This window comes from Trachypithecus francoisi, unplaced genomic scaffold (genome assembly GCF_009764315.1).
Source record: "Trachypithecus francoisi isolate TF-2019V2 unplaced genomic scaffold, Tfra_2.0 Lachesis_group0, whole genome shotgun sequence".
In the NCBI taxonomy this organism is placed as follows: Eukaryota; Metazoa; Chordata; class Mammalia; order Primates; family Cercopithecidae; genus Trachypithecus; species Trachypithecus francoisi.
This window is the reverse complement of record NW_022681453.1, coordinates 6,664,110-6,687,695: the sequence shown is the minus strand read 5'-3', so window position 1 is coordinate 6,687,695 and position 23,586 is coordinate 6,664,110. Positions and strand designations below refer to the sequence as shown.

General features: G+C 35.5%; 1 protein-coding gene across 4 annotated transcripts in view; it reads left to right on the top strand.

Annotated features, from left to right (window-relative positions):
* LEKR1 (leucine, glutamate and lysine rich 1) overlaps positions 1-23,586 on the top strand; it is a 234,131-nt gene that overhangs the window by 98,040 nt on the left and 112,505 nt on the right. For all 4 annotated transcript variants that reach the window (XM_033203290.1, XM_033203296.1, XM_033203307.1 and 1 more), the window contains exon 6: positions 10,791-10,976. In XM_033203290.1, the coding sequence (XP_033059181.1) occupies positions 10,791-10,976 (186 nt within the window). The remainder of the gene's footprint in view (positions 1-10,790; positions 10,977-23,586) is intronic.

Below are 23,586 nucleotides of genomic sequence, written 5' to 3'. Positions count from 1 at the left end.
AAGAAATATACCCAAATGTTGAACTCTATCTCTATGATGAAATGTTTAGGAGAGAAGTATATTTATGTCTGCAACTTACCTTGATATTCATAGGATGGATTGATGGATGTATAAAGTGTTTGATAGATATATAATTACATGATAAAGCAAATATAGTAAAATATTCATTGTAGAATCTAAGTAGTGTGTATATTTGTGTCCAGTATACAATTATTTTAACTTCTGTATGTGTTGTAAAACTTTCATAGTTAAATGTTGGGAAAAAATCATGTTAAACCATGAAACTTTAATTTCACTTACTAACAATTTTGTTATATAATATGTGCCTTCAGAAATACATTTTATATAAGGATATGCTTTTAAATTTGAAATTTAACTTTAATAATTAAATTTAGGCAAATAGAGGAATATTGTAACAAACATGTAAAAAGTATGTCTATATTAGGCCAAGTGTGGTGGCTCATGCCTAGCACTATGGGAAACTGAGGCAAGTCAATAGTTTGAGCTCAAGAGTTTGAGACCAGCCTGGGCAACATGGCAAAGCCCTGTCTCTACTAAAAATACAAAAATTAGCTGTGTGTGGTGGTGCACACCTGTAACCCCAGCTGCTTGTGAGGCTGAGGCATGAGAATTGCTTGAACCTGGGAGGTGGAGGTTGCAGTGAACATGTCACTGCACTCCAGCCTGGGTGACAGAGTGAGACTGTCTCAAAAAAAAGGGGAGGGGGGATATCTACATTATTAAATGGAGCAAGCCAGGTGTGGCTCATGCCTGTAATCCCAGCACTTTGGGAGCCTGAGACAGGCGGATCACGAGGTCAGGAGATCGAGACCATCCTGGCTAACATGATGAAACCCTGTCTCTACTAAAAATACAAAAAATTAGCCAGGCGTGGTGGTGGGTGCCTGTAGTCCCAGCTACTCAGGAGGCTGAGGCAGGAGAATGGCGTGAACCTGGGAGGCAGAACTTACGGTGAGCAGAGATTGCGCCACTGCACTCCAGCCTGGGTGACAGAGCAAGACTCTGTCTCAAAAAAAAAAAAAAAAAAAAAAGGAACAGACACTGAGAGTGTGCTAGTCATATTCTTTGGACCTTTAGTGTTCTTCTGCTGACTTTTAACTTCCAGTATCTGCATATCTGTGCCAGAGGAATCTTGCTTCTGCCACAGTTAATAATATAGATATACTTTACATAATTGTATTTCATTTTGTAAATATACTATATATTATGCATCATTTCCATTATTTGAACATTCATATGTGTCTTTTTTTGGATATAATGTTTTTGTTCATTTTTGGGTAAATACCTAGGAGTGGAATGGCTGAATTGTATAGTAAGGTATATTCAACATTTTAAGAAACTACCCAAGACTTTTCCAAAGTGGTTGTTCCTTTCACATTTTTACCAGCAATGTATGAGAGCTCTAGTTGTTGCATATCTTTGCCAACACTTAGTATCGTCAGTCTCTTTAATTTTATTCTTTGTAATGAGGTATTCATATAAAAGATATAAATGTACGTGTAAAATAGTCGTCTTGGTAATTTTCTCATTTTTGAGTGTCTTGTCACATCTTATAGAATACTTACCTCATATCAATAATTGTGAATTCAATCATGCTAGACTTGGAGAGACATCAACTCTAATGTTTTTGTTTTCATTTGTGTTGCATTATTAATATTTTCTGTAATCCATATTTTCTTTTTCAGGAAACTTTTAAGGCAACTATCCATTTTAGGACTGTTAATTAAACCACATAGCTGGGAACAATTATATCAGTTATGTCATAGTGCAGTGTATCACAATCTTAGAAAAATAACAAAAAAAAGGAGACACTGACGCCCCCTCTGTGTAGAGGAACAACCCTCCTCCCTCAGAAAGCTTCACTCACTTTATTCTCCCTGCATGTGACCTGTGGCTATGACTGTGCAATATGTGAAAAGAGGGAGGCCCTTCAGATTCATGCAGGGGAAATTGACTAAGGGTCTCCCAAACAAGTAGCTATTCCTTCTTGTAATTGAAAGTCTCACTTCAAATGCCACCTCCTCAAAAACATCTTTACTGACTGCCCTAGTTAAAGTTGTCTTCTTTTATAGTCCTTCTCTATCCTTATTTTCTCTTTCATTTTTAATAATATTTACTACTACCAGAAATATTCATTTATTGATTTATGTGTTTACTGCCAGTCTCCTCCTACTGGTTGTAATCTCAGTGAAAACAGGAATTTTGATTGTTTTCCTGAATGCTGTATTACTAGTGTTTTAAGAGAATTGAACCTGTCACATAGTAGGTGCTCAGTGAACTTTGTGGAATTGAAGTGGAAGTTAAAGTACACCCACATTTGCATAGTCAGATTCCTGATAATATTTATATTAGGTTTTGGAACCTCTTGAGTATTCTCTAAGATTTCTTAGTAATGCTTACATATTCTGTAATCTGGAAAGGGAGGAGAGGCTTCATTTATTAGCTACACTTGCCTGAAAACCAAGAGCAAATTTAATGTAGGCTATTATCAGTAGTACAATTTCAAATTGGATTTTAAAAATCAGTTTGAAAGATTTTTATTGAATTTACAAGAGGAAAATATAAACACTTAATAATTAGTTTTTCCCAAATTCAAAAGGATATAAGAATTGTTGCAATCATAAACATAAAACAACCTCAATATAAAAACAGAGAAAATACAGAAAAGGGGCAAAAAAGAAGAAAAATTGACATAAATCATCTGTAATATGACACAGAGATAACTGCTGTTAACATTTTGATATAGAGCTTTCTAGACTCTTTTCTGTGCATATATATACATATATATATAATTAAAATATATCATGAAAATATAGTCATGCCAATTAACTATGTTGACAGTATTTTATTATAGGCATGTATTTTATTTAACTAATTTTCTATTCCTGGACATTTAGTTTGATCATAGTTTTGCTATTGTAAATAAGGTTTCACTGAACATCTTTATACATGCATCACTGAACATCTTTATACATGCATATTTATTATTTTATCCTGTTTTTTTCTTTAACATAGTGAATTCCTAGAAGTGGAATTGCAGGCCGGGCGCGGTGGCTCAAGCCTGTAATCCCAGCACTTTGGGAGGCCGAGACGGGCGGATCACGAGGTCAGGAGATCGAGACCATCCTGGCTAACACGGTGAAACCCCGTCTCTACTAAAAATACAAAAACTAGCCGGGTGAGGTGGCGGGCGCCTGTAGTCCCAGCTACTCGGGAGGCTGAGGCAGGAGAATGGCGTAAACCCGGGAGGCGGAGCTTGCAGTGAGCCGAGATCCGGCCACTGCACTCCAGTCCAGGCGACAGAGCGAGACTCCGCCTCAAAAAACAAAAAACAAAAACAACAACAACAAAAAAAAGTGGAATTGCAGAATCAAAGTATATGCCCATTTTGCTTTTCATTTGCAAGTGTTACATTTTATATTTTATTGAACATGAAGAAATAGGAGTTAGTTTTCAACCCTTGACTTTTATATTTACCATTATAGTATACCACTTTTGCCTCAGAAGCTGAAGGACCTTGTTTAGAAGTTACACAATGGTGATGACAGAAGCTGTAAGGTGGAAATGCACACACGAGGAAAGTATATTCAATTCCCAAGCAGGAGCTTGGTGAACACAACAGATGGGGCGTGTCAAACTGAAGCTATATTATTATAAGAGCTTTTTTCACCTTTTAAAAAACTTTCTTCTTAGTGCTATCAGAATAGTCAAATTTCCAGGGCATGGATGTACAAACATGTGCAAATACGTGTAAAACTTGAAAGATGCTGATGCTTGCCTTTTTACAGTTTCTATGATCAGTTTGAACACATTTTAAATTTAACAGCAATCCTAGTAACTACATAAATATGCCAATTTTGTAGAATAAAATTTTAAGCAAATAATCTGTATCTTAAGTATAGAAAAAATAAATTGAATGTAATGTTTTTAAAGGATAATTCTAGTAAAACTTGAGGAACTATCCCACTTACATGAAAAGATGACCAGGAGCCTAAGAAGCAGGCAGACCTTTGCTTTCCCATGGGTTAGCCACCAACCACATGGGGCTATTGAAATGTGGATATAGCCTTCTGTTGAAATAACATTTTGGATATGTGGAATGAAATAAAATACACTATTAAAATTAATTTTTGTGTTTCTTCTTATATTTTTAATATGGCTACTGGAAATTTAAAATCACTTGTGTGGTTTGCATTATATATATTTCTATTGGATATGCCTAGTGTGGATGAACAGTGAAATGAACATTTTAACATACAAAAATTTGTAAATGTTATAATTTATTTGAAATTCACAAAAATGATTAGGACAATGGGAATTATAGCTGAAGAACACTTTAGCAGTCACTCTTAATCCTAACCTGTTAATGTTTTTTTCTGGTTGTCTTTATTATTTAATTCATATTTTACTTAAATTTGTTAAACAAACACTATTCAGAGTCAGGAATGTTAGAACTCTTGGCAGAAATCAGGAAAAATTTGGAGGGGAGCGTAGGATCCTTGATGGCATTGCCCTTGTACAGACTTACCACCAGGTCTGGAGAAGGGCACACAAGCCAATATGTCTGCGCTCAACTGTGCTGGCCTCTGTCCTGCAGCTTGAATTCTTAATTCGTAAAGATATATAGGCATCCTAAGAGCAGGTCTCTAGAGTCAGCCAAAGTATATATCCTGACTCTGCCACTTAACAAAAAACTGGGACTTCAGTGTCCTCATCTATACAATGAGAACGCACATACATACACACACACATCCCATATGCCTAGCAGAATAAGGAAGCAAGATATGTTAGCTATAACTATTCTTTTTTATTCTAAAGTCCATGTTTTTCCTATCATATTCGTTTCTCATTTCTGTTGCCGAATGGTTCATTGTAATGGGTTTATAGCTTTTCTCCTAAATAAAGTAACAAAAAGTGTTTTCACATGTAGTTTTTTAAAAATCTACATAATTAGGCCAGAAAAATATACTCAACTGATTTTTGATAAGGACACACAGGCAATTCAGTGGAGGAAGAATAGCCTTTTCAACAAATCATACTGGAACAATTGAATATCCTTAAGTAAAGAAAAAGAGAGCCTTGTCCTAATGTGCGTACTTTTTACAAAAACTAACTCAGTGGATTAACCACAGACTTAAATAGAAAATATGAAACTTTTAGGGAAAAAAAAATCTTTGGGGCCTAGGATTAGGCAAAGAGTTCTTAAACTTGAACTAAAATCATGATACCTAAAAGGGAAAATTGATAAATTGGATCTCAGTAAAATTTAAGAACTTTTACAGAGTGTAGTAGCACATGCCTGTAGTCCCAGCTACTCAGGAAGCTGACGTGGGAGGATTGCTTAATCCCAGGAGTTTGAGGCTGCCATGCTCTATGATCATACCTGTGAGCAGCCACTGCACTCCAGTGTGGACAACATTGCAAGACCCTGTCCTAAAAAAAAAAAAAAAATTTGCTCTGTGAAAGACCTGTTAAAAAGGATAAAAAGCTACAGTACAGATTGGGAGAAAATACTTGCAAATCACATATCCAACAAAGGATTTATATGTAGAATAAATAACTCCCAAAATTCTATATTTAAAAAATCCAATTAAAAAATGGGCAAAAGATATTGGTAGAAATTTAACCGAAGATGAAATATAGATGGCAAATAAGTACATGAAAAAAATGTTCAACATCATTAGCCATCAGGAAAATACAAAACTACAATTAAATACAACTACACATTTATTAGAATGTCTAAAATTGAAAAGACTGACCATACTAAGTGTTGACATGGATCAGAGAAACCAGTTTTCTCAGCACTGCTGGTAGGAATATAAAATAGTTCAGCCATTCTAGAAAATAATTTTGCAATTACCTCTGAAATTGAAGATGCACTTACCACATGACCCAACATTTGCACTCTTGAGCATTTATCCCAGATAAATAACCTATGTTCTCAAAAATACTTGCATATAAATGTTCATAGCAGCTATAGTCATAATAGCCCAAAATTGGAAACAACCCAAATGTCCTTCAATGGATGAAAGAAAAACATCCTATGTCCATACCATGTAATACTACTCAGCAACAGAAGGGAGCAAAGTATTAATATGTGTAACAACTTGAATGAACCTCAGCTAAATTATGCTGAGTGAAAATAGTCTCAAAAGTTTACATAAGATATGATTTTGTTTATATAGCATTCTTGAAATAACAAAATTATCAGAACAAAATTGTAAGTGTTGAGAACAGATTAGTGGTAGCCAGGGATTAGGGATGGTGGGGATAGTGGCAGGTTTGGCTATAAAGGAATTGCAGGGATCAACTTTGTGGTAATAGAGCAATTCTGTATTTTGATTGTGTTGATATGTAATGAAGCTACATTTATGATAAAATTGCATGGAACTATATATACACACACACACGAGTGTGTATACAATTGGTAAAATCGGAGTGAGTTCTGTGGATTTTACCAATGCAATTTTCTAGTTTTGACAGTGTGCTACACTTATACAAAATGTCAACAAGGGAAGAAGTGAGGTGGCGTTAAGGTTGAATAGGAACTCCCTACACATTTCTTTGCAACTTTCTGTAAATTTATACTTATTTCAAAATAAAAAGTTGTTTTAGGTTGTTTTTTGTTTGTTTGTTTTTTGTTTTTTGAGATGGAGTCTTGCTCTGTTGCCCAGGCTGGAGTGCAGTGGCATGATTACTCACTGCAACCTCTGCCTCCCAGGTTCAAGCTATTCTCCTGCCTCAGCCTCCAGGGTAGCTGGGACTACAGGTGCATGCCACCACCCTCGGCTAATTTTTGTATTTTTAGTAGAGACAGGGTTTTGCCATGTTGGCCAGGCTGGTTTCGAACTCCTGACCTCAGGTGATCCACCTGCCTCAGCCTCCCAAAGTGCTGGGATTACAGGCGTGAGCCACTGCACCCAGCTATTGATTTTTTGATTTCTTTATTTAGTAAATCTGGTCACTGAGTCTTTTTCCCTATTATTGTAATAAAACTGTGAAGCTTTGTGAATTAAGAATCACACTGTGTTTGTAACATCAGAATGCCTTGATAATAAAGTTATAGAGGTTTCCTAATAATATAATGGCCTAGCATAATTTTGAGTTCATTTCCCTAAGCTCACAGGACTAATAGAAAAACAAAGAAAAAAAACTCATCAAGGTAAAGAAATTAATTGCATAGCTTAATAGTAATAATTGTATTTGCATTAGCTAGTAAATTATGTGATAATGCTTATTCTAAAAGCTAAAAACATGTATTGGCTATAAATTTTGATAATAGTACAAACATTTTAAATAACAAGTATTCTAAAATATAGTGTGATGGGCTGAATTGTGTCTCCGTCCTCAAATTCATATATTGAAATGTTAAAGTCCTAATCTCCAGTACCTCCTACAGTAACTGTATTTGGAGATAAAGTTTTTAAAGAGGTCATTAGGGTAGCCCCTAATCCAATCTGACTGGTGTCATAAGAAGAAGAAATCTGTACACAGACACCTACAGACACCATGTGAATACACAGGGAAAAGGCAGCCACCTGCAAGCCTAAGGAGAGAGACCTGGAACAGATCCTTCCTTCGCTGTCCAAGAAGAAACCAATCCTGCTGACACCATGATCTCAGATTTCTAGTCTCTGGAGCTGTGAGAAAATAAATTTGTGGTGTTTAAGCATTCAATCTGTGGTACTTTCTTTCAGCAGCCCTAGCAAACTAATAAATGTAGTAAACCCCATATATATTGCACAATATTATTCAGTTACTTTAAAAGATTTGCATGTTAAAATTAGGCTTTAAAATCAAAGTCCAAAACAGAAACAACATTCCTAGAAAAGGGAATTGCTTAATATTTTCTTGCTGATAATGTATGCTGAATATTGAGTAGCAGGTATGAGTAAAATATTTCCTATTCTAGCAAATGATTATCACTTTATGTAACTGAAATTTTTTAAAATGAAGTTTTTATAGATGAAATTTTCTTAAACAAGAGCATACTTATTTTAATAAAATAAATTTCAGGAAAAATATTTTTACCAAGGCAGAATACTTATCAGGTGAATTCCACTCCCCAAACAACTATTGACTGAATAGTTATTGAACTTTTAAAATTCAAATCTACAATTAGGCTTAGAAATGTAGTCCACATTTTTCACAAAATTGATTAAATTAGGGGTAGAATTGATCGATTCATTTATTCAATTAAAAATATTTCTTTTGGATATGTGTTTTAACTGCCTATCCTACTCTGACATTTACAAATGTGGGGCTCAAAATGCCTGCCTCTGAAATGAAGACTGAGATAAACACATATTCAGGATCTTCAGCTAGTGGTATATCAAAAACAGTCTAGAAATTTTGCTCAGCAATGCCTTTACTTATTTATTAGGCATTTATTGAGCTCTTGTTAATCCTAAGACATCATGGTAGAAATAATGGGGGAAATAGAAATGAATAAGATACTATCTATGGCCTAAAATAACTTATAGTCCAGTAGTAGGTCACATGTATGCATGTGATCAGTGCAACACAAATGATGTAAATTGCTCTGAGTTCCAGGAAGATGAAGATCACATCCAGATTAAGTCCAAAAAGATTTCTGCACAGAGGTAACATTTGAGCCATGATAGCTGAATATATGAGGATAGGAGGACCTTCTTCATGGGATGGTGCTGAGACAGGAAAGGTTCGAGGTGGATACAATGACCAGTATAGGTTGACCTTGTGGGGAATCTTAATTTCTGAACCCCAAATCAGGACACATGTCTGACAAGTATGGAATTGTATAATGACAAGGGTAGAATTGAGTCTTTGACACTAGGATTGCCATAGGCAAAGGAGTGTTTATTTTGCAAAAGGTAAGTTAATTCATCTCCATTGAGTTTACTTTTTCCTAACTCCGTGTTAGGAATGTTGTAGCTTCTGTTAGTTTTGAAATCTTGATGTACTTTTCCATGTCTTAGAATATATTTCACAAATAAATTTGTATTGCAGATTTTTATTCTTTTAATGTCAGATAGAAAGTCACATTGACATTAATAGTTATTTTAGAGTATAGTGTATGTTAACAGAGTCAGCTTGCTAACCTAAGCAGTGTCATTTTGGCAAATGATAAATAGGTGACAGCATGTGTGTGGTGCTGTGCAGTGTCATTTTGACCTAAACATAGATATGGTTTTGGTATATTATAGTTTATTCAACCTTAAGAAGCCACCTTTTTGGCTACAAAAATACACAGACTTTTTAGGTACGTAGGGAAACTGTAACCTCCTTATTTTCTTTAACTCCATTCTTTTAAAAATTTTATGTACTGTGTGTTAGTAGTTTTCCTCACACAAATTGGTGCATAGTCGTAAGTTTTTAGTAGCATATAACTATTTTGAGGGAAAAAAATTCCCACATAAAATAATCATTGGACTATATTAAAATCCCACTTATTTGGTTCCTGCAATTTATTTATCTAGGTTTTCCATTTTGAGCAGGAACTAAATGTAGTGAAGGTGCCAGGCCCCTTGTGCTTATTCCCCAGGTCTATCACAAATGCCACTTTTTCTCCCAGACATGCTTTCTACCCATGGAAAGATATTTTGCTTTTCTCTCCTTGTACTACATTCCTGATCCTCCTCATCACAATCCCTTAAAACATGCTCTTTTTCCTGTGCTCTGTTCTAGCTCTCTGCTTTACTTCTCCTATAACCATTTCCTGGCCATATTACCTCTACTGGGTGTCTGTCCTATGTATCTCTACTTGTGGTCTTCACTGGTCCACGTGGTTGCTGTTTCTGCTGTGGTGGCACCAAAAGCAATAAACGAAACCAACCACTTTTGACATCTCAGCACATAAACCTATCACATAGTCCAGGATGGGCTAACCAAGGAAGGGAATTCCAATTGAAATGTCTGAAAAAGCAGACTGTCCAAATTTTCATGTAAATCACGTGCTCATCAATGCAATTAATTGTGGTTGTACAAATTTTATAGCACTTATTTTATCTTTGTTGAATGTGTGCTCATGTGTTTTAATGATCGTTTAAGGCAATAGTGCAGAAAAGACTGATGAACGGGGAGCTTGTTAATTATTCCAAAGGATAATATGCTCCATGCATTTCTCATGAAATTATATAAAATTAGCACAGTTAAATCTAAGTAGAGCTATAAAGACATTTTTATTAAACAATCTAAATAGAATAATGACATGATTATTATGATGAATTCTGGTCTTATTGGGGGACAAAGTACTATTAAAATCATTAAGAGATTATTAACTATGCTTTCTGCCTATAAATTTATTAGTTTTAGACACTACATCCTTCTAGTCCACTCTACTCCTAAAATCTTTCTTCATAATTTGTAGAGAATGTATCCCTAGTTAACCCCTTAGAAATGCCACCCAACCAGCTCATGCTAGAACATTTAAATTTACTTTTCTGAATCAGGTTGCCTAAAAAAAAATTTCAATAAAACCCATAACATTACACAGATCTTATATTATTCATTTATGTGAGTATTTAAAAAGCAGGCTGTATTACCACTTAATGCAATTTAAAAGCTAAAAAAAATTGTTAAAAGATTTCATGCATCATGTAGCAATAAAACATCATTTTCAGAATGACTGCTGAATTTAAATTTAACTTTTTAGTTAGATGTCATTATAATCTCAGAAATGTCATATTGCCTTTCAACTATTAATTTTCTAAAAGAAGCTAATAAATCTTTAGAGAAATGTTTTATGATTCAATTATTGGCTATTTGTAAACTTTGAATTCTTTTTACAGAAATAGACATACTGAATAAAAGTTTAACAGTGTCCCAGAGAAATAAAGTATGCCTTGAAAAGGAAATGAAAAATCTGAAATTGTTGTCAGATGCAGCCATATTGAGATCTCAGCAGATTCAGACATCTAGACAACAGGAAGTAAACTTGCAAACCAGATGCTATGATTTGGAAAAAGAAGTACTAGGTAAAGAAAAGTCTTTTTTGCTGTTGTTGGTGACTAGTTATATAACTACATGAGGAAATATTTACATTTTTACTTATAATTATAACAAAATCTTGTTTTAATTATTTTGGGTTGCAAATATGCCTAATTATTAGTATCACTATGGTGATAACTGTGCCTGTGGTCAATACTTACTGTCATTTCCAGTTTTGCCATTTAGTGTGGTAAGACTTAAGTGGATATATAAAAGACATTTCAACTGAAATGTAAGATTTCAGAAAACTAAAGTGAAATTTACTTTGGTATATCTGTGCTTTACTATGTTTCCTTGTAAAGGTGAATCCAGATTTGTAGGCAATCCTTCATTTTTCCAAATGAAAAAATTTAAAGTGTTTGAAGCATCTTGGGCAAGGTTTTAAAATTTGTCTCCACCTCAGAGGAATGAGTGTCTTGACAGTAAATGTAAACAGTTTGTAATTTTCCCTGGAGGTAGTAAGGGATCGATAAAATAGGTAATCAGAAGAATGATATCACAAAAGCAGAGTTTTAGAAAAAGTAATCTGTTATTAATGAATAGAGGTGTTTCAAACATCAAGACACTGGAGCCAGGTAGCCATTTTGAAAATATCTTTGCCAGTATCCCAATCCCAAGACTAACCATAAGAAGCTGAAGTAGGGAAGGGAACTCACATTTTTTAAGTCCTAAGTGTGCTAGACACTTTATATGAATTATTTCTATCTGTTCTTACAGAGACCATGAAAAACATGTATAATTATCCTATCTTACAGCGAACAGAACCAAGGCCCAGAAAGTATCATAACTGGTACTACATTCCTAGTAAATGGCAGAAAGTAAAAGCAAAACTGGTTGGACTTCAATGCTCATGCTTGTCCCACTGTGTCTATTTAGCCTTCTCCGTGGCCCAGTTGGAAGGGTGAGATAGAATCAGGGTTGAAGTGACTACCCAAGACCGGGGAGATGAACATCTGTCTGGTAAACACGGAAGAGAAGGAAGTCAGAAAGGGTTCTGAACCTCCTGTGTTTGGGAGTCTTTAATCATGGAAACATACCACAGACTATGGAAATCTGGAGAGAACCTAGTGTTGGAAGAGAAGATAACAAGTCATCATGTTAACTTTATAGCAGTATCAACAGATAAAAATTTTAAAATCAGATAAAATTTAAAATAATCATATATTTTTATTTTCTCTCCTGAGAACTACCTATTCATAGATTCTGGAAATTTTCTATTGCATTATTGGAATTTTTCTTGATAATTTTATAGCAAATTTTATACAGTATAGGTATTCTATATTCAATTTTTTCTAATGTATAATTTATCTATTGACTTTTTATGGTAAATTTTACCATATTGAAGTTTTTAATTTTGGTATAATCAAGTATTATCTTGTATTGTTTCTGGGTAGTCTTATTAAAGTAGTCCCATTCCTAGATAGTACATACAGTATCCTGGTTTTGTTTCCCAAGTGAGTCATTAATATGTATAGAATTTATTTTGATTTTATTTAAAAAATTTAGTCACCTATTTGAAATTTTGTCTTTTTAATTTTTCTGGGTACATAGTAGGGGTATATATTTATAGGATAAATGAGATATTTTGGTACAGGCATACCATGTATAATAATCATGTCAGGGTAAATAAGGTGTCCTGCCTCAAGCATTTATCCTTTCTTTGTATTACATACAATTCAGTTACACTCTTTTATTTTTAAATGTACAATATTGTTGACTGTGGTTACCCTGTTGTGTTATCAAATACTAGCTTTTATTCACCCTATCTAACTATATATTTGTACCCATTAACCCTCCTCACTTTCCATCCCCCCAGCGCTGCCCCATCACCCTTCCCAGACTCTGGTAACCACCATTCTATTCTCTATCACCAGGAGTTCAATTGATTTAATTTTTTTAGTTTCTACAAATAAATATGCAAAATTTGTCTTTCTCTGGCTGGCTTATTTCATTTAAAATAATGACCTCTAGTTTCATCCGTGTTTTGCATATGACTGGATCTCATTCTTTTTATGGCTAAATAGTACTCCATTGTTTATATTTACCCCATTTTCTTTATCCGTTCATTTGTTGATAGACACTTGGGTTACTTCCAAATCTTGGCTATTGTGAATAGTGCTGCAATAAACATGGGAGTGTAAGTAATTCTTCAATATACTGATTTTCCTTCTTTCAGTATTACAACTAGCAGTGAGATTCCTGGACCATGTGGTAGTTCTACATCTAGTTTTTTGAGGAACCTCCAAACTGTTCTCCATAGTGATTATATTAATTTATATTACCACCAACAGTGTTCAAGTGTTCTCTTTTCTCCATAACCTCGCCAGAATTTCTATTGTCTGTCATTTGGATAAAAACCATTTTAACTGGGGTGAGATTATATCTCAGTATAGTTTTGATTTGCATTTCTCTGATGATCAGTGATGTTGAACACGTTTCCATATACCTGTTTGACATTTGTATATCTTCTTTTGAGAAATGTCTATTTAGATCTTTTTCCCATTTGTTTAAATCAGGTTATTAAATTTTTTCCTATAGAGTTGTTTGAGCTGCTTGTGTATTCTGGTTATTAATCCCTTGTCAGATGGATAGTTTGCAGATATTTTCTCCCATTATGTGGGTTGTCTCTTCACTTTGTTGATGGTTTCCTTTGCTGTGCAGTAGGTTTTTAACTTGATGTGATTTCTGCAGAATGTTTTTAACTTGATGTGATCCCATTTGTCCATTTTTGCTTTGGCTGCCTGTGCTTGTGGGGTATTACTCAAGAAACCTTTGCCCAATCCAGTGTCCTGGAGGGTTTCCTTAAGGTTTTCTTTTAGTAGTTTCATAGTTTGAGGTCTTAGATTTAAGTATTTAATCCATTGTGATTTGATTTTTGTATATGGTGAGAGATAGGGATCTAGTTTTATTCATCTGCATATGGATATCCTGTTTTCCTAGGAGTATTTATTGAAGAGACTGTCTTCCCTCAACCTGTGTTCTTGGCAGTTTTGTCAAAAATTAGTTCAATGCAGGTGTATGAAATTGTTTCTATGTTTTCTGTTCTGTTCCATTGGTCTCTGTGTCTGTTTTTATGTCAGTACCCAATTGTTTTGTTTACTATAGCTCTGTAGTATAATTTGAAGTCAGGTAATGTGATTTCTCCAGTTTTGTTATTTTTGTTCAGAATAGCTTTGACTTTTCTGGGTCTTCTGTGATTCCATCTAAATTTTAGGATTATTTTTGCTATTTCTGTGAAGAATAACATTGGTATTTTGATAGTGATTGCATTGTATCTGTAGATTGCTTTGGGTAGTATGGGCATTTTAATAATATTGATTCTTCCAATCTATGAACTTGGAATATCTTTCCTTTTTGTGTGTGTCCTTTTCAATTTCTTTCATCAGTGTTTTCATTTTGGAGAACTTTTACTTCTTTGGTTAGGTTTATTCCTAGATATTTTATTTTATTTTTAGTTATTGTAAATAGGATGATTTTCTTGATTTCTTTTTCAGATTGTTCACTGTTGTCATATAGAAATGCTACTGGTTTTTGTATGTTGATTCTATATCCTGCAGCTTTACTGAATTAGTTTATCAGTTCTAATAGTTTTTATGGAGTCTTTAGGTTTTTCTAAATATAAGATTATATCATCTGCAAACAAGGATAATTTGACTTTTTCCTTTCCAATCCAGTTTGGATGCCTTTTATTTCCTTATCTTGTCTGATTGCTCTAGCTAGGATTTTCTGCACTGTGTTGAATAATGGTGGTGAAAGTGGGCATCCTTGTTTTGTTCCAGACTTGGAGGAAAGGGTTTTAGTTTTTCCCTGTTCAGTATGATACTAAATGTGGACCTCTTTTATATGGCTTTTATTATGTTAAGATATGTTCCTTCCATACCCAGTTTTTTGAGGGTTCTTATCACAATGGCATGTTGAATTGTATCAAATGCTTTCTGAGAATCAACTGAAATGATCATATGGTTTTTGTCCTTCATTCTGTTAATATAATGTAGCACACTGATTTGCATATGTTGGAACATCCTTGCTTTCCTTTTATTATTGGCCTGTTCAGGTTTTGGATTTCTTCATTGAGCAATCCTGGTAGATTGTCTATATCTGGGAATTTATTCATTTCTTCTAGGTTTTCCACTTTATTGGCATATAGTTGCTCATAGTAGCCTCTAATGATCCTTTGAATTTCTGCAGTATCGGTTGTAATGTCTCCTTTTCATGTCTGATTGTATTTATCTGGGTCTTCTGTTTTTTTTTTTTTTCTTATTAGTTGGGTTAAAGGCTTGTTAATTTTGTTTATCTTTTCAAGAGACCAACTTTTCATTTTGTTGATCTTTTATATTGTTTTCTTCAGTCTCAATTTCATTTATTTTTGCTCTGATCTTTATTTCTTTTCTTCTAATTTTGGACTTGGTTTTCTCATGCTTTAAGATGCATTGTTATGTTGATTTGAAGCTTTCTACTTTTTTGATGTGCTTATTGCTATAAAATTTTTTTCTAGCGATTCTCCTGCCTCAGCCTCCCGAGTAGCTGGGACTACAAGCGCGTGCCACCATGCCTGGCTAATTTTTTGTATTTTTAGTAGAGACAGGGTTTCACCATATTAGCCAGGATGATCTCTATCTCTTGACCCCGTGATCTGCCCGCCTCAGCCTCCCAAAGTGCTGGGATTACGGGCGTGAGCCATCGCGCCCAACTAGTGTTTAGTGTTCTTTATGTGTGGGCCAAGACAATTCTTCCAATGTGGCCCAGGGAAGCCAAAAGATTGGACACCCCTGGCTTATACACTGTTGGTAGGAGTTTAAATTAGTTCAGTCATTGTGGAAAACAGTGTGGCCATTCCTCAAACACAACTACCATTCGACCCAGCAATCCCATTATTGGGTTCTTACCCAAAGAAATACAAATCATTCTGCCACAAAGTCACATGCATGTGAATGTTCATTGCAGCACTGTTCACAATAGCAAAGACATGGAAACAACACAAATGCCCATCAATGGCAGACAGGATAAAGAACACGTGGCACATGGAATACCATGCAGCCATAAAAAGAATGAGATCATGTCCTTTGCAGGAACATGGATGGAGCTGGAAGTCATTGTCCCTAGCAAACTAAGGCAGAAACAGAAAACCAAACACCATATGTTCTCACTTTTAAGTGAGAACTAAACGATGAGAACACATGGATACATAGAGGGGAATAACACACACTGGGGCCTATCTGCGAGTGGAGGGTGTGAGGAGGAAGTGGATCAGGAAAAATAACTAATAGGTACTAGGCTTAATACCTGGATGATGAAATAATCTGCACAACAGACCCCCATGATACAAATTTACCTTTATAACAAACCTGCACATGTACCCTTGAACTTAAAAGTTAAAAATAAGCATGTCTTCTGTAAACAGCGTATATAGTTAGATCATGTTTCTTTTTTTTTTTTTTTTTTTTTATTATACTTTAAGTTCTAGGGTACATGTGCATGACGTTTATATCATGTATAACTCCCCAATGCAATCCCTCCCTCCTCCCCCCTCCCCATGATAGGCCCCAGTGTGTGATGTTCCCCTTCCCGAGTCCAAGTGATCTCATCATTCAGTTCCCACCCATGAGTGAGAACATGCGGTGTTTGGTTTTCTCCTCTTGTGATAGTTTGCTAAGAATGATGGTTTCCAGCTGCATCCATGTCCCTACAAAGGATGCAAACTCATCCTCTTTGATGGCTGCATAGGAGGCGGAGGTTGCAGTGAGCCAAAATTGTGCACTGCACTCCAGCCTGGTGACAGAGTGAGTCAAAACAAAACAAACAAACAAACAAAACAAAACAAAACAAAACAAAACACTAACAGTAGCTCATGAGCTAAAAAAAAATTGCAAAACAAAAATCTCATGTTTTAAGAAAGTTTATAAATTTGCGTAGGGCCACATTCAAAGCCATCCTGGGCTGTATGTGGCTTGGGGGTCGCAGGCTGGACAAACTTGGTATAAGCATTCCTTTTTATCTGCAACCTTGTCAGCAACTTTGTAATATATCCATTCTGACTGGTATGAGATGGTATCTCATTGTGGCTTCGACTTACATTTCTCTAATGATCAAGGATGTTGAGCTTTTTTTCATATGCTTGTTGGCCGCATGTATGTCTTCTTTTGAAAAGTGTCTGTTCATGTTTTACCCACTTTGTAATGGGGCAACAGAAAAGACATGAGGCATAGAAAACAAAAAGTAAAATGGCAGATGTAAATCCAACCATATCAATACGTATGAATAGATTAAACAATTCAATCAAAAGACAGATTATCTGACTGGGAAAAAAACACATCATCTAACTCTATATGCTGTCTACAGTAGACTTGCTTTTTTTTTTTAACTTTTATTTTAAGTTCAGGGTCCATGTGCATGACCTAGAGAATCCCTTTACACAATGAGAGCATCTATAAGGAACTTATATATAGATGCTGGATATTAGACAAAGGTCAAATTTAAGTTCCTTGTAGATGCTGGATATTAGATCTTTGATGCATAGTGTGCAAAAATTTTCTCCCATTCTGTAGATTGTCTGTTTAGTCTGTTGATAGTTTCTTTTGCTGCGCTGAAATACTTTAGTTTAATTAGATCCCATTTGTCAATTTTGCTTTTGTTGCAATTGCTTTTGGCGTCTTCATCATGAAATCTTTTCCTGTTCCTAGAGACAGAGATTATCTGATATGCTTTTTATTTAAAGATACAAATAGAAAGTAGAAAAAATATATATTATGCAAACAGCAACCACAAGAAAGCTGGGGCAGCTATACTGACTGATACAAAACAAAACACACTTCAAAATAAAAAACGTTCCTAGAGACAAACAGGGGCATTTTATAATGACAAAAATTAAATTCATCAGAAAGATGTAACAATTATAAACATATATGCACCTAATATCAGAGCACCAAAATACATGAAGCAAAACCTGACAGAAATTAAACAGACAATTCAACAGTAATAGTTGGAGACTTCAACATCCCACTTTCAAAAATAGACAGAACCACTGGACAGAAGATCAACGAGGAAGTAGAAAACTGTAACAACACTATAGACCAACTGGACCTGACAGCCATCTATGAAATGCTCTGTCTAACAACAGAATATACATCCTTCTCAAGTGCACACGGAAGATCTGGGATAGGCAATATGCTAGGCCATAAAACAAGCCTTAATTGCACTCTTGGGCATTTGTCTGAGAAATAAAAACTCATGTTCACAACAAAACCTGTACACAAGTGTTCATGGCAGCTTTATTTGTAATACGTGAAAATTCAAAATAGCCCAGATGTCCTTCAACAGGTAGATGATTAAACAAACTATTTTATCATGATTATATTATTATTATTATTATTATTATTATTGAAATCTTGAAAAACGCTTGAAAATCTCACCACTCAGAGAAGACCGATGCTGTCATTCTGGTGAGCATCCCACTGTCATCTCACACGCATACACACACAAATGGATATGTGTGCACCTCCAGCAGTTCTCTATCCTTTTCCCTTCCTGAAATGATTCTCAAATGTAACCATATCTCCCAAAGGGGCATATCACACTTTCCTGGGGTGAGTGATTGGGGAAGACGGTGGTTTATAAAATCTCCCCAGGTGATTCTGAATGATGACTCCATTCTTCAGAGAGGCACCCCACCTTCACCCCAGTACCTACAGAATCCCTGGGCACTTTACACAAATGGGAGCATACTACATACAGTATTTTGTAAACTGCTTTTCACATTCTACATCATCCTACCTACTGGTTGCATAGTATTACATTTTTGGTTTTGGCGTACACAAGATTTAAAACTAATTCCATGTTGATGTTATTTAGCTCTTTCTGTCAAAAAATATAAAATGTTGTGGTGACCAATTTTGTATGTATAAAATCAGCACTTTATGTATTCCTTTTAGTGGAATTTCTGGATCAGTGGGTTTGAACAGTAAAAAAATTTAAAATAAAATGCATATACTTTCAAAAAAAAAAAAAAATTTTTTTTCTTTTACTGCTTTTGCTGGATCCCATAGGTTTTGCTATGTTGTGTTTACATTTTAATTTGTTTCAAGAAATTTTAAAATTTACTTCCTTATTGCTTCATTGACCCACTGGCTATTCAGGAACATGTTTTTTAATTTTTCACGTTTGTATGGTTTTTAAAATTCCTCTTGTTCTTGATATCTAGTTTTATTCCATTTTGGTCAGAGAAGATATTTAATATTATTTATATTGTTTTGAATGTTTTAAGACTTGTTTTGATGCCTTACATGGTCTATCCTTGAAAATGATTCATGTGCTGAGAAGAATGTGTGTTCTGTAGCCATTGGATGAAATGTTTCTTAAATTTCTGTTAGGTCCATTTGTTCTACACTTCTATTGTTGTACTAGATTATTATACTAGAGTCCATCTCCCTTTTTAGCTCTAGTAATATTTGCTTTATATATGTGGGTACTCCAGTCTTGGGTGCATACATATATACAATTATTACATCCTTGTGCTGAATCAACCCCTTTATCACTATGTAATGACTGGTCTCTTTTTATAGTTTTTGTTTTGAAATCTATTTTGTATTGTATAAATATAGTTTTTTGTGCATTTTATTTTGTTTGTGTCCATTTGCATGGAATTGTTTTCCATCCCTTTGCTTTCAGTTTATTATGTCTTTATAGGTGAAGTACGTTTCTTGTAGACAACAAATCATGGGGGTCTTTTTTTTTTTTTTTTTATACTTTATGTTCTAGGGTACATATGCATAATGTGCAGGTTTGTTACATATGTATACTTATGCCATGTTGGTGTGCTGCACCCATCAACTCGTCAGCACCCGTCAATTCATCACTTATATCGTGTATAACTCCCCAATGCAATCCCTCCCTCCTCCCCCCTCCCCATGATAGGCCCCAGTATGTGATGTTCCCCTTCCCGAGTCCAAGTGATCTCATTGTTCAGTTCCCACCTATGAGTGAGAACATGCGGTGTTTGGTTTTCTGTTCTTGTGATACTTTGCTAAGAATGATGGTTTCCAGGTGCATCCATGTCCCTACAAAGGACGCAAACTAATCCTTTTTGATGGCTGCATAGTATTCCATGGTGTATATATGCCACATTTTCTTAATCCAGTCTGTCACAGATGGACATTTGGGTTGATTCCAAGTCTTTGCTATTGTGAATAGTGCCGCAATAAACATACGTGTGCATGTGTCTTTGTAGTAGAATAATTATAATCCTTTGGGTATATACCCAGTAGTGGGATGGCTGGGTCATATGGTACATTTAGTTCTCGATCCTTGAGGAATTGCCATACTGTTTTCCATAATGGTTGAACTAGTTTACAATCCCACCAACAGTGTAAAAGTGTTCCTATTTCTCCACATCCTCTCCAACACCTGTGTTTCCTGACTTCTTAATGATTGCCATTCTAACTGGTGTGAGATGGTATCTCATTGTGGTTTTGATTTGCATTTCTCTGATGGCGAGTGATGATGAGCATTTTTTCATGTGTCTGTTGGCTGTATGAATGTCTTCTTTTGAGAAATGTCTGTTCATATCCTTTGCCACTTTTTGATGGGGTTGTTGTGTTTTTTCTTGTATATTTGTTTGAGTTCTTTGTAGATTCTGGATATTAGCCCTTTGTCAGATAAGTAGGTTGCAAAAATTTTCTCCCATTCTGTAGGCTGCCTGTTCACTCTGATGGTAGTTTCTTTAGCTGTACAAAAGCTCTTTAGTTTAATTAGATCCCATTTGTCAATTTTTGCTTTTGCTGCCGTTGCTTTTGGTGTTTTAGACATGAAGTCCTTGCCCATGCCTATGTCCTGAATGGTACTACCTAGATTTTCTTCTAGGGTTTTTATGGTATTAGGTCTAACATTTAAGTCTCTAATCCATCTTGAATTAATCTTCATATAAGGGGTAAGGAAAGGATCCAGTTTCAGCTTTCTACTTACGGCTAGCCAATTTTCCCAGCACCATTTATTGAATAGGGAATCCTTTCCCCATTTCTTGTTTCTCTCAGGTTTGTCAAAGATCAGATGGCTGTAGATGTGTGGTATTATTTCTGAGGACTCTGTTCTGTTCCATTGGTCTGTATCTCTGTTTTGGTACCAGTACCATGCTGTTTTGGTTACTGTAGCCTTGTAGTATAGTTTGAAGTCAGGTAGCGTGATGCCTCCAGCTTTGTTCTTTTGACTTCGGATTGTCTTGGCAATGCGGGCTCTTTTTTGGTTCCATATGAACTTTAAAGCAGTTTTTTCCAATTCTATGAAGAAAGTCATTGGTAGCTTGATGGGGATGGCATTGAATCTATAAATCACCTTGGGCAGTATGGCCATTTTCACGATATTGATTCTTCCTATCCATGAGCATGGTATGTTCTTCCATTTGTTTGTGTCCTCTTTGATTTCACTGAGCAGTGGTTTGTAGTTCTCCTTGAAGAGGTCCTTGACATCCCTTGTAAGCTGGATTCCTAGGTATTTTATCTCTTTGAAGCAATTGTGAATGGAAGTTCATTCCTGATTTGGCTCTCTGCTTGTCTGTTACTGTGTATAAGAATGCTTGTGATTTTTGCACATTAATTTTGTATCCTGAGACTTTGCTGAAGTTGCTTATCAGCTTAAGGAGATTTTGGGCTGAGACGATGGGGTTTTCTAAATATGCAATCATGTCATCTGCAAACAGAGACAATTTTACTTCTTCTTTTCCTAATTGGATACCCTTGATTTCTTTCTCTTGCCTGATTGCCCTAGCCAGAACTTCCAACACTATGTTGAATAGGAGTGGTGAGAGAGGGCATCCCTGTCTTGTGCCAGTTTTCAAAGGGAATTTTTCCAGTTTTTGCCCATTCAGTATGATATTAGCTGTGGGTTTGTCATAAATAGCTCTTATTATTTTGAGGTAGGTTCCATCAATACCGAATTTATTGAACGTTTTTAGCATGAAGGGCTGTTGAATTTTGTCAAAAGCCTTTTCTGCTTCTATTGAGATAATCATGTGGTTCTTGTCTTTGGTTCTGTTTAGATGCTGGATTACGTTTATTGATTTGCAAATGTTGAACCAGCCTTGCATCCCAGGGATGAAGCCCACTTGATCATGGTGGATAAGCTTTTTGATGTGCTGCTGAATCCGGTTTGCCAGTATTTTATTGAGAATTTTTGCATCGATGTTCATCAGGGATATTGGTCTAAAATTCTCTTTTTTTGTTGTGTCTCTGCCAGGCTTTGGTATCAGGATGATGTTGGCCTCATAAAATGAGTTAGGGAGGATTCCCTCTTTTTCTATTGATTGGAATAGTTTCAGAAGGAATGGTACCAGCTCCTCCTTGTACCTCTGATAGAATTCAGCTGTGAATCCATCTGGTCCTGGACTTTTTTTCGTGGGTAGGCTATTAATTGTTGCCTCAATTTCAGAGCCTGCTATTGGTCTATTCAGGGATTCAACTTCCTCCTGGTTTAGTCTTGGAAGAGTGTAAGTGTCCAGGAAATTATCCATTTCTTCTAGATTTTCTAGTTGATTTGCGTAGAGGTGTTTATAGTATTCTCTGATGGTTGTTTGTATTTCTGTGGGGTCGGTGGTGATATCCCCTTTATCATTTTTTATTGCGTCTATTTGACTCCTCTCTCTTTTCTTCTTTATTAGTCTTGCTAGCAGTCTGTCAATTTTGTTGATCTTTTCAAAACACCAACTCCTGGATTCATCGATTTTTTGGAGGGTTTTTTGTGTCTGTATCTCCTTCAGTTCTGCTCTGATTTTAGTTATTTCTTGCCTTCTGCTAGCTTTTGAATGTGTTTGCTCTTGCCTCTCTTAGTTCTTTTAATTGTGATGTTAGAGTGTCCATTTTAGATCTTTCCTGCTTTCTCTTGTGGGCATTTAGTGCTATAAATTTCCCTCTACACACTGCTTTAAATGTGTCCCAGAGATTCTGGTATGTTGTATCTTTGTTCTCATTGGTTTCAAAGAACATCTTTATTTCTGCTTTCAATTCATTATGTACCCAGTAGTCATTCAGGAGCAGGTTGTTCAGTTTCCATGTAGTTGAGCGGTTTTGATTGAGTTTCTTAGTCCTGAGTTCTAGTTTGATTGCACTGTGGTCTGAGAGACAGTTTGTTATAATTTCTGTTCTTGTACATTTGCTGAGGAGTGCTTTACTTCCAATGATGTGGTCAATTTTGGAATAAGTGCGATGTGGTGCTGAGAAGAGTGTATATTCTGTTGATTTGGGGTGGAGAGTGCTATAGATGTCTATTAGGTCCACTTGTTGCAGAGATGAGTTCAATTCCTGGATATCCTTGTTAACTTTCTGTCTTGTTGATCTGTCTAATGTTGACAGTGGAGTGTTGAAGTCTCCCATTATTATTGTATGGGAGTCTAAGTCTCTTTGTAGGTCTCTAAGGACTTGCTTTATGAATCTGGGTGCTCCTGTATTGGGTGCATATATATTTAGGAAAGTTAGCTCTTCCTGTTGAATTGATCCCTTTACCATTATGTAATGGCCTTCTTTGTCTCTTTTGATCTTTGATGGTTTAAAGTCTATTTTATCAGAGACTAGGATTACAACCCCTGCTTTTTCTTGTTCTCCATTTGCTTGGTAG